The sequence below is a fragment of the Chelonia mydas genome, chromosome 3 (genome assembly GCF_015237465.2).
Source record: "Chelonia mydas isolate rCheMyd1 chromosome 3, rCheMyd1.pri.v2, whole genome shotgun sequence".
NCBI classification, from domain to species: Eukaryota; Metazoa; Chordata; order Testudines; family Cheloniidae; genus Chelonia; species Chelonia mydas.
The window spans coordinates 77,839,834-77,851,947 of record NC_057851.1 but is presented as its reverse complement, the minus strand read 5'-3'; the positions used below and the strand labels follow the sequence as shown (position 1 = coordinate 77,851,947).

Genomic DNA, 12,114 nt, shown 5'->3' with positions numbered 1-12,114 from the left:
AGCTGACCATTGGATCTGCATAGTTTACCCCAAATCCTCATAGTTAGCCATGCCCCTAAACCAGGGGCGGGCAAACTTTTTAGCCTGAGGGCCACATCGGGTTTCTGAAATTATATGGAGAGCTGGTTAGGGAAGGCTGTGCCTCCCCAAACAGCCAGGTGTGGCCCAGCCCCCGCCTCCTATCTCCCGCCCCCCCCCCCCCCCCCCCGCTTCTTGCCCCCTGACCGCCCCCCCCCCCGACTCCTGCCCCATCCAACCCCCCTGTTCCGTGTCCCTTGACTGCCCACGGACCCCCCGCCACCCGATCCAACCCCTCCTCTCAATCCTGACTGCCCCCCCCCCCGGGACCCCTGCCCTCATACAACCCCCCTGTTCCCCAACCTCTATCCATACCCCCGGCCCCTGCCCACCACCCTGAATTCCCCTGCCCTGTATCCAAACTCTCCTCTCCCCCCCCCCCCCCCAGCTCCCTTCCCACTCTGCCTGGAGCACTGGTGGCTGGCGGTGCTGGAGCCGCGCCGCCCAGAGCACCAGGACGGGCAGCCGTGCCGCCCAGCTGGAGCCAGCCATGCCACCGTGCAGCACAGAGCACTGGGTCAGGCCGTGGCTCTGCAGCTGCACTGCCCCAGGAGCTCACAGCCCAACCGCCCAGAGCATTGCACCAGCGGCGCAGTGAGCTCTGGCTGCAGGGGAGGGGCTGGGGGCCTAGGGGCTGGGCAGGAGGGTCCCGCAGGCCGTATTTGCCCACCTCTGCCCTAAACCCAAGTCCATGGAGAGAATGGCTTCAAAATTTCATACTCTGCCTTTCTGTGGTCTGTTATACACACACACAAAAATCATGGCAATTCTGCTGCATTTATGGCCTTTGTGCACAGATGAGTAACTGCAACATTTGGCCCTGTATTCATTGTAATGAGTTGATGAAAAGATGACCACAAGAAACAAATACCTCTGACAAAAATACATAAAAGAAAAATTAAGTCTAAATAATGGAAAAATTTTGATTCTCAGAAACAATATAAATCTAACACACCGTTTATAAGTACACCTTATTAATGTGTAATTCTCTAACTCATCTTTACTCAGAACAGTTTAATCTTAAATATAGAAAGTCCATCTCAAAGAAAAATTTCTCACATTCTAAGAAAATTTTTAAGAGCTGCCAACTTTGTCACTAAATAAATCCTTACTCTCTCGTGTGCTCTCATCCTAGGTAGCAGAGGGAACAAAGGGGAAAGGTTTTTTACCCCCACCCTAAATGGGGATACAATGACAAAGGAATAGCGGGGTGGGGATGGGGGTAACTTTGAGAGGACCATGTTGCAGTTTGACAGCCTAAGGCTACTGAAATAAAAACACCCAAGGATTTAAAGAAAAAAATGTTTTACAGAATTAGTGTTTTGGTTTCAGCATCAGTAAAATTAGACTTTTACTTTCAACTTACTTTCTTTTTGCTAGAAGATATTGTGTATTGCAAATGAGAGCATAAATGGAAAGGTAAAGAGCTATTGGGCATTGATCTCTCTGCAGTTCAAGCACAAAAAAGTCCATTTTACAGGTGCATTGAGCACCTAATTGAGAGCTCAGTTAAACATTGAACTGGCCATCCACCTTTTCTGATTTTTATTTGAATTTGGTGGTTTAACTGCTTGTGAAAATATATTTTGTTTTATGCCTGACTGAACTTTAATGAGCATTTTAAAGCTCTGTTTTGAATATAGTTTAAGGCCTGTAATCAGAGTTCTCCAGTTTGATTTCTTTGATGCACAAGGAACAAGAAGGGTTTTTCCTCTCCTTCAGCAGAATCCAACTGCTATGTTTTCATTGCTCCTTTATTTTGAAATTCTTACCTGTGCTCTTTCTTCAAAGCAGAACAGGATTTTTTCTCCTTACCCATGGGATTTCAAAATAGCTATTCATGTCCTTGTACAACAGCTATCATTTGCTACTAATAGCTCAGACACAAGGGCCCAATGCCATATTTCCTCAGTTTGCATTCACTGAAGAAAAGATTGTTGGCATCCCTCCAGAATACTGTGTTCCCTTTTAGTCTTAATTACTAAGAGGTGACTCTGAATAGGCTAAAGCCATAGTTTCTGGCTCATTCAACTGCAAAACAAGATTTCCTTGTCCTGCATGATGGAATGATAGTGTGAGGCAAAGGGTTAGTTAGCAGCACAGCTGTGGGCTAAAAAGGCCTCTTCACACAAAGAGGATCCCTGTACTGTACTATTTGACCTCTTGTACTAGCTTTAATAAACAGTTACGGGATTTTGTGGTCTTTGGCTTCTGTATCTGCGATTCAGGAATTTGTTAGCGAAAAACTCTAAGATTCTGTAGAGAAGGAAAAGCCTGTAGAGAAAGCTCTAATGTCAGAAACCAGAGTGCTTTAGCTCTAGTGATTAATCATATGCACTCCTTAAAGTGGGGCAGCCATTATTCTTTAAAAATGCCCTATAGTAATAGGAAGATTGGAAGCATAAGGAAACAAAATGGAACCATTCTATAAAAAAATGAGGTCCTCCCTCTGCGATTACAACTGAGGCCAGGTCTGGACTATGGGGACAATTACATCATAGCTACAGTGCCAACATAACCCTGTAATGTAAGTGCAGCCTAAAGTAACGGAAGGGTTTTTCCCACTCCTGTGGGAATGCCACCTCCCCAAGTGACAGTAGCTAGGTCAATAGAAGCATTTTTCCATCCACCTAGCTGCATCTCCATGAGGGGCTAGGTCAGCATAGCTACAGTGGTCAGGGATGTGGATTTTTCACACACCTGAGCATGAAAGCTATGTCAACCTAAATTGTAAGCGTTGACGAGGCTTAAGTCAGAAATGATTATTTATCAGAGTTCTTTGGCTTGCATATAGCTGAAAAATGAAGGAACTACTACGTTCATGTAGCAATAAAAGAGCTTTATGGTGCCATTTCACCCATGGAGAGCAATAAATACAGATTTGTGCTTCGTCCGTTTCTTTTTCCTGACAGTGATATCAGAATGTTGGTGAGTGCCAAGCTGTAATTCAGCAAATCACAACCTCCCTGTGGAGTTTGTGGAATCTCCATCACTGGGGATTTTTAAGAGCAGGTTGGAGAAAACCTGTCAGGGATGGTCTAGATAATCCTTAGTCCTGCCTTGAGTGCAGGAGACTGGACTAGATGACCTCTCGAGGTCCCTTCCATTTCTATGATTCTCTGAATATCTTTACTTATGTTCCTGATAACACTATTGATTGTTAAAAGTGAATTTCTTGTTTGAATCCAGTGTGTTTGTCAGTGGTGACACTCTTGGGCTGGAATTTACGAAGGAGCAGCAAAAGTCAGGTGCCAAACTCTATTGCAGTGGTATGTGGGCACCTAACTCCCTTAGACTGTTTTAAAAATACTGTTCTTTGTTTACACTGCTCATTTGCCTCTGCTTGGACAATGAGAATTAGTGAAGTGACTTACAGGCTTGTTGTTAAGTCAGTTTCCCTTTGACTTTCTTTGCACCTAAACCAAAGCCCATTGAAGCTATTGGGAGTCTTCCCTTTGACTTCAATAGGTATTGTGTCAGGCATTTTTAGTCAGTGTTTGTGTTTCAAGCACTGCATGGGGCTATTTATTTTTTAAAACAATTGTTTTAATTGGATTTTTTCCAAAATGTGTAAAATTGCCATCCTTAAGTTTTACAAAAGCTAACATTACAAAATTTAATGTTGAGCCAAATTTATGTTGACTGTACCTTTTATTACTGCCCTTGATTTTTCCTTTAGACTTCAGTGTTAATAGAATTGTCTTGCTGTTTTTAAGCTGCTTGTGCTAATCAACGCCCTGACCTGTTTGGTTGTGTGATTGCTCAAGTTGGAGTAATGGACATGCTTAAATTCCACAAATACACCATTGGTCACGCCTGGACAACTGATTATGGCTGCTCTGACTATAAAGAACAATTTAAATGGCTGGTGAAGTAAGTGCCTTTTGGTGTTTTTAATGAACGGACTGGTGTGAATGTTATATTATGCTGTAGCTGACTGGTAATTACTGAGTCAAGTCTGACTGCTTTAAATGGCAGTCATCAATAACTAAGTATTGTACAAATTGATTTCACCCTCACCCATGTGAACTAAATAATGGTATGGATCAAAATGACTCCATTAAATGAAAAAGACAAAAAGTAGGTGAGGTAATACATTTTATTGGCCAACTTCTGTTGGTGGAGGGAGAAGCTTTCAAGTTTCACAGAGTTCTCCTTCAGATCTGGAGAAGGTATCCAAAGTGTCCAAACTAAATACAAGGTGGAACAGACTGTTAAACATAAGGGGTTCACACATACTGTTAGAGATCACTTAAAATGAAGTAGGCAGTTCACACTTAGTTGTAGGACCGCAGAGGGTTAGTAAGCAGTAGGGTGTGTAACAAAGTGTGGTAATGAGCTGTAAAACCATTGTGTCTTTTAAGTCCATGATTTTTAGTGTCCAGCAAAGTTATGAATTTGAAGGTATGTCCACAGGATTTGAACTCACACTGAAACCTACCCGCCCACCCCCTTCTGCCTGTGTACAAATCGCACTAACCCAAGCCTTAAACCTAGGGTCCCCGGACCCCATGGGGTGGAGAGTCTGAGTGTAAGTCAAACTGAGACCAGAGGTTCAAACTCTGCTGCTTTCCAATGTAGATATAGCCCCACTGGATTTGTGTTCTGGGAGTCTGCCAGAAGTATACCACAATCCCACAGGCTGACTTTCTGTGTCCTCTGGACAATCAAGTTTTCCCACACCGCACCATGAATAAAAGGCTAGAGCCAGCCACATTTTGGGAGAGCACTAGGAAGTCTGGGATATGGATGGCTGGACTTGGGCCCACATACTGTAGTGTAGACACTACAGCCCCTGGTTGGGACCCAGGGTTCAACAGTTTCTAACCTGGTATTTCAAATGAGTATAGATGCTCAAGCCCTAGGTTAACAAACCCAGGTCTGCTATCTAAAGTTCTACGAACCCTGGGCTTATATTGCATTGTAGACTTACCCTAAGAATATGTCCACACAGGGATAAAAGCCCTATGGCATGTCCATGGCTGGCCTGGGTCAGCTGACTCGGGCTCAGGCTGCAGGGCTAAAAATCTCTGTGTAGATGTTCGGGCTTGGGCTGGAGCCTGAACTCTGGGACCCGCCACCCTCTCAGGATCCTAGAGCTTGGGTTTCTGCTCAAGCCCAAATGTCTACACAGCAGTTTTTCAACCCCGGAGCCCAAGCACTGTGAGCCCAAGTGGGCTGACCCATGCTAGCCATGGGTTTTTTATTCTCATCTAGGGGCATACCCTAAGTTCCCATGTTTGACTTTTTGAGGGTGTTGTGCAGATTTCCTTTGAGGACGGGGACTTAGAGGTCAGATATGGAATGATTGCTTTATGAAAAATGTTCACCCATGAGTGACAGGATGTTTTTGTCTTTTTTTCCTGTGTGAGTTCATTCCAGAGCTTAGCGATTGTCTGGTTTTACCCACAGAGTTGTTGTTTATGCATTTCGTGCACTGGATAAGGTACACCACATATTGTGATAGGCGTGTGTAGGACCCAGGGATCTTGAAAGGTGTGTTGTGGGGGATCATAGAATCATAGAATATCAGGGTTGGAAGGGACCCCAGAAGGTCATCTAGTCCAACCCCCTGCTCGAAGCAGGACCAAGTCCCAGTTAAATCATCCCAGCCAGGGCTTTGTCATGATGTTGATCATCATAGCAGTGGAGATATGTCTGTAGGTTTTGTAGGTTTGTAGGTTTTGTATCTGTTGTTCTGGCAGGGTCCGGTGCTGCTTTGAGTGGCTGTGTCCTGGTCTGATGATGAGCTGGGCGAGGTTAGGGTGTTGTTTGAAGATCAGAAGAGGGGATTTGGGAAAGACTTCTTTCAGTATTTGGTCCCCCTCAAATGTGGGTTGTAATTATTTGATGTAACCCCATATGGGTTCTAGTGTAGGGTGGTAGGTGACAGATAGGGGTGTGCAATCAGTGGGACGGGGTGGGGGGGGTTTCTATATTGAAGCAGGTTCTCTGGGGTATTTGGGTGGCCCGTTCCCTGACATGATCTACTTCTCTGGTGGAGTGTCCTTATTTAGTGAAGGCGGTGTTAAGGTATGTAGCCTGGACTTTCTCTTCAGAGCAAATTCTGGTATCTGAGTGCCTGGCTGTAGATAACAGCTTTCTTCGTGTGTCCAGGGTGGTTGCTAGTTCTGTGGAGGTCTGTGTGGGGATCCATGAGTTTCTTGCATATAATCATCTGTATATAATCCATTGCTGAAACCGATAGTGGTGTCCAGGAAGTTGATAAACACACTGGACACTGAAAGTTCAAAATTAACTTTTAAGTCACTTTTATAAATAGTAGATTTGTACCTTTCTGCTTTTTGGAAAAATTCTGTAAAGCCAATGGGCCATATTTTCAAAAGTTACATACCATGCAAGATTGGCTTTTTAAGTAATGACTACATTTTCCGGTAGGCTGTCAGAACAGAGCACTCAGCCCCACAGCTAAACAAATAGCGTTTTTAATTATATGGGAAGAGCGGATTGCTTTTCTAAGTTATATTTTGAATGTAGATAGAGTTTATTTGTATAAATTGATTGGGAGTGGGGCACAAAAGGAAATTAATTCAGGTTTAACTTCTTGCTCAGAAGCCTAAAAAGATTCTGTATTTTCACAGACGTGTTTTTTTTTTAATGTGCTGCAAATTGATAATGGATAATAAAGAGCCTGTTACAATATGTAACCTCATTTAAAAAGTACTTCTGTAACACTTGCTCTACTAATGCTGAATTTTCATTTCTTTAACAGTGAAGACTAAGAATGAGGATTTCTCAAAAGTATTAAACTACTATGTAAGATTTAATACTAAATCTAGATATTAGATACTAAAATAATAGCTCCATTAGATGTAGTGTCTAGATACTAAAATAATAGCCCCATTAGATGTAACTCAATAGATAATCTAACTCTCATTTGTGAGCTAAAGCATTTATTTAAAATATCATAGAGTTCAAAAGAAAATTAATGCAAAATGAAAATACCTTATGATCTATTAGGCCTATTGTAAATCATTTGCCTGTTGATTGCCATTTTATCAAGACAGTATAAACTTTCATATGGTGATATTGATTGCAAGGTATTTTTACAGTGTTATAGTGCACAATAAAAATTGTTAATTGTGTCAAGTTCATATTTTGAATTTTGTCAGAGGATTTTTCCCACAAAATACATCTACTGTAGATATGATACAAACGTTTGTGTGTAATAAAACTTGTTTATATATGAATGAATTCAGATACGATGAAATTTGGAATATAGAGAATGAGAAGGAGAATCTTAAATTTGCTTTGTGTGTGTGTGGGGGGGAATACACATAGTAAGAAGGTTCCTGTATAGTCTGTTGTGTATATATGTCCATTGTAGGCCTCTCAAAATCAAAACAGGTGTTTTAGAAACCGTTTTATCTCATGTTAATGTGAAAAGTTAGTCTTTTTTTAGACTGACAAACTAGTGTAAACTACTGTACCATCATATTATATCCAGAACAATGAGTGGTTCCCTTTGTCTAATCAGCTAACAATGTTAGGAACCATTAGGAAAGGGATAGTTAATAAGACATAAAATATCATAATGCCACTATATAAATCCCTGATATGTGCACACCTTGAATACAGAATGCAGTTCTGGTTGCCTTGTCTCAAAAAAGATATATTTGAATTGAGAAGGGCAACAAAAATTATTACCGGTGTGGAATAGCTTTCCTCTGAGGAGAAATTAAAAAGACTGGGACTGTTCAGTTTGGAAAAGAGATGACTGAGGGGAGAGATGATAGAGGTCTATAAAATCATGACTGGTGTGGAGAAAGTAAATAAGGAAGTGTTATCTACCCCTTTGCATAACACACAGGAGGTCACCCAATGAAATTAGTAGGCAGCAGGTTTAAAACAAACATAAGGAAGTATTTCTTCACACAGTGTGCAGTCAACCAGTGAAACTCATTGTCATGGAATGTTGTGAAGGCCAAAAGTATAAAAGAACTAGATAAGTTCATGGAGAATAGGTCCATCGATGGCTATTAGGCAAGACGGTCAGGGACACAACCCAATGCTCTGTCTCTCACTAAACATCTGACTGCTGGAAGCTGTGACTGGATGACAGGGATCACTCAATAAAGTGCCCTTTCTGTTCACTCCCTCTGAAGCCTCTGGCACCAGCCACTGTCTGCAGACAGGATACTGAGCTAAATGGACCATTGGTCTGATCCAGTATGGCTGTTCTTATATTATAATCCCCTGTGTTTTAGTATTGCTGTAATGTTAATTTCTAATATAAGAGGAGTCTTGAGAGAGTTCATGGTATGTTAGTGTTTAGGGATATATGGTGCCCAGTGGGAGTGAAACAAATTATTGGAATCCAGACTATCCCTCATTCAGAGGATCACCCATGAAGGGATTGGTCAAAGAGGCAGGAAAACTTCCCCTCCGTTTCCTGCACAGTGTCCCCTGAAGGCAAATGGGGGCTGAGAAGGGGTCCAAAGATTGGAGGGGCCCATCCTCCTAACCCCATGGCTCCTGGAGACAACCATTTCTGGCTCCATAAAGGCCAAGAGCCATCCCTATGGACAGGTCAGCTGCGTCTGCACAGTACTTGGCTGATTCCCAGCAGCACAGCACCTGGAATGGATGTGGAGTGGACGCTCCAGCCTATTAGGTTTCCCTATTTCATATGAGTACTATTGCAGTTGCTGATAAGTCTGATGTCTGTCTAAAATGTTTGCATATTTACTTCCAAAATGGAAGGAGTTTACTAAGGGCTCCTACAGGGCTGAGAGCCGGAATATTCAAATAGAGAGATAAGTGGCCATTGTTCGACTGTAATAGCACACGAGTGATAGAGAATCACTACCTACATCACATAAAATTGATTTTATACAAATGGGGGACTGACTTTCTGAGTGCTGTCAGGCACCACTCTGATGGCTTGAATGTTAAATGGCCTTGTGTTCTCTTTTCAGGTACTCTCCACTTCATAATGTCAAACTACCAGAAGAGGATGGAATCCAGTATCCCTCGATGTTACTTCTCACGGCAGACCATGATGATCGAGTGGTCCCTCTGCACTCACTGAAATTCATTGCTACTCTGCAGTATGTGGTGGGCCGAAGCCATAAACAAACGAACCCACTTTTCATTCATGTTGATACCAAGGCTGGGCACGGAGCAGGAAAGCCAACAGCTAAAGTTATAGAAGAAGTGTCTGATATGTTTGCCTTTATAGCACGATGCCTAAATCTTGATTGGATTGAATAGGCAGAATACACATTACTGTCTCAATTAGAAATCAAGGGCTTTTACACTACGTGAAAACAACCGACCACTTGGTGTAGTACTTACATTTAAGAACTGCAGTTTAATATTTTATTGATCCCATCTGCTGTGGAGTTTTGGTCTTTTAAGCTTCCTTCTTTTTAATATTTACTTGGGTTTCTTTTCTACTAGGTACATGTTTTAAATAGCACCTTTGAATAGATAGCTGAATTGCTGGCAATGCTGTTGTGAAGATTTAGATTTCCGAGTTGGTGGTAGTTGAGCTTATTTCATATAAAACAATGTTAATGTGTTTTGCACCTATAAACATATCCGGTTCACCTGGAATTAAATGTAAGTACTGTTCCAGTACAAACAGTTGGAGCGTAATATCAGTTATTTAAGAATGTTATGGGTATTACAAAATCTTTTCAATTAAAATGCTGAAGTACAAATACGCTGGGTCATTTGAAGTCAAATATTGCTGTTAAAAAGCTTACACTTCACGTTATTCATAACAATGTATTACAGTCCATCATACTTCTGTTGCTTAACTTCATCAGTTTCTTGCAGATGTCCAATACTTCACCAGCTTAGTATCAGGTAATTTATTTCCACATGTAATAGAAACTCAACCTGCAGAATTTGGATCATCTCTAAGATTTTACTGTGTTCTTTTCAAGTTGCACAGATAATCTTGACAATGTTGTCTTTGGATCTTTAACTACTTCTGAAGAACAGACCAGATATCACCAGTGTCGCCACAGAGCCCTGATAGAGCTCCCCCAAAACTGGACACTCACTAGGCTGTTGTGTTTTGGGCCCACCTCGCTGGGTCCTGTGTGGTCTTTAAGCCTCCTGAGTCTGAACAAAATCCAGGTACTGCCCCTGGCTTACAGTCCCTATGCGTACTGAGGGTGAAGATCCTCTTCTCTGGCACTCCCTCATGAGAGATGAGACCCTGCAGTCCAGCTCCCCAGCCCTTCAGACTAGTGCTGACCCCTCAGGCTCATCCATAGCTTAAACACATACTCTCCCCGAGTTCCAGCCACGTGAGCATTCTGGGTTTACAGTTTAGCTCTATATGGTCATTCAACAGTGAAAGCAAACAGACCCATTAACTTTGCATAGGATTCTAAAATAGCATTACTTTTACTCCTGGGCGAATTCTGGACCACGGTGCATATACAGAATTTATGTCCCCTGCAGATTTCTGTGCTTCCCTGCAGAAAAATGACTTTCTGATGGGGAAACAAAAGGAAGCCTCAAGAGCAGTTATGTGACCCTCCCCAGCAGTTTTAAGTGCCAAAGGTAGCCGGCAGCGAGGTAAATCACTGTGGGGCCTGGGGCGTGACTGCGGAAGACCTAGCTGGTGGCTCCTACCCTGCACCGGGCTCAGCTGCTAGTCCTGGCTGGCTGGGAAGGAGGGGACTTCCTCTTCCCCTGCATGGCGCCCAGGACCACGTCAGACCCACCCCCAGATTTCTCCCCTGGCTGTAGGAAGCTCTGCAAACTCCTCCCTTCTCCCCACTGCACTTCCTGCACATGTCGCTCCTCAGCTGCAGGGGGAGGGATCACTGTATGGGGAGCTACTCCCCTATCAGCCCAACCCCCATGCATCCAGACCCCCTCACACCCAGACCCACCCCCCGATCATCACCCCCCCACACACACCAAGAATCCCCACCCTGACGAGCCCCACTCCCCCTGCCCCTGGGCCACCCCAATGAGCCATCTGTACCCGGATTCCCACCCTATCAAGCCCCAACCAGTTGCACCTGGATCCCCACCCCACTGAGCTTCACTCCCCCAGCATCTGGACCCCCCACTCAGCTCCCCATACCCAGACCCCGCCGCTGAGCTCCGGTCTCCCCACATACCGACCCCTCCCTGCTGAGCCCCAACCACCATCACCTGGACCCGTCTGCAGAGTCCCATTACCGTTGCACCCAGAAACCCCCAACAAGTCCCTGTACATCCAGATCCACCCTGCACCCGGATCCCCTACTGAGCCGCCCACACCCAGATTGCCCCACACAGAACCCGCTCAACCTACACCTGGATCCCCACACACTAAGCCCATCCACACTTGGATCCTGACTTGCTGAGCCTGCCTGCACATACCTGGTGCATCTGGCATGGAAGGACAGAGCCCTGGGGTCTTTCTGGGGCAGGCCTCGTGCTTGAGCTGTGTCAGGGTGGGTGCAGCCTCACTGCTGAGTCCGTGTCCTGGGGCAGGGGTGCTGCACAGTGATCTCCCACCTCTGTGCAGCCAGTGGCCTGTGCTCCCCAATGCCATGCTGGAACCTCCACATTTATTTGACATATAAAATTTGCAGAATTTCAAAATATTGTGCGCAGAATTTTTTTTTTGGGGGGCACAGAATGCCCTCAGGAGTAAGGCCCTTTACTTGTGTAGCATGAGAAATACACAAGTCTAGACAAAATAATGAACACACTTGTATGCATTTTCCCTGACTCAGTTTCCTTGCCACTCTGAAGAGTTCTTTGGGCTTGAGCTGAGTTCTCTGGGTAGTTCTCGGAATCATAGCATCACCCTTTCTCCTGCAGCTAGCTTCCTTTGCCTTTGGCTGGTCCCGCTGTTAAACAGAACATCCCTGTGTACAAAATCATGCCATTCTGTCCTGCCCAAAGCTTCCTCCATATCTCTGTGTGTGTGTCTCCTTTGAGTTTATATAGCCCACTATCACCACCTTGTTTGGTTTGGCGGGGGGGGGAATGGGGGTTATTTTTTTGTTCTGCTGCTGAGAATTTTCCAGTCTCCACTTTTCCAGCCCCTTGCAG

At 44.1% G+C, this 12,114-nt stretch overlaps 1 protein-coding gene across 3 annotated transcripts in view; it reads left to right on the top strand.

The window, feature by feature from the left end:
* LOC102942767 (prolyl endopeptidase) overlaps positions 1–9,764 on the top strand; it is a 165,950-nt gene extending 156,186 nt beyond the window's left edge. For 2 of the 3 annotated variants that reach the window (XM_037894552.2, XM_037894553.2), the window contains exons 14-15: positions 3,795–3,951; positions 9,018–9,764. In XM_037894552.2, the coding sequence (XP_037750480.1) occupies positions 3,795–3,951; positions 9,018–9,312 (452 nt within the window). In that variant the 3' untranslated portion in view covers positions 9,313–9,764. The remainder of the gene's footprint in view (positions 1–3,794; positions 3,952–9,017) is intronic. The other variant, XM_037894554.2, reaches the window with a different exon arrangement.
* The last annotated feature ends 2,350 nt before the right edge of the window (positions 9,765–12,114 follow it).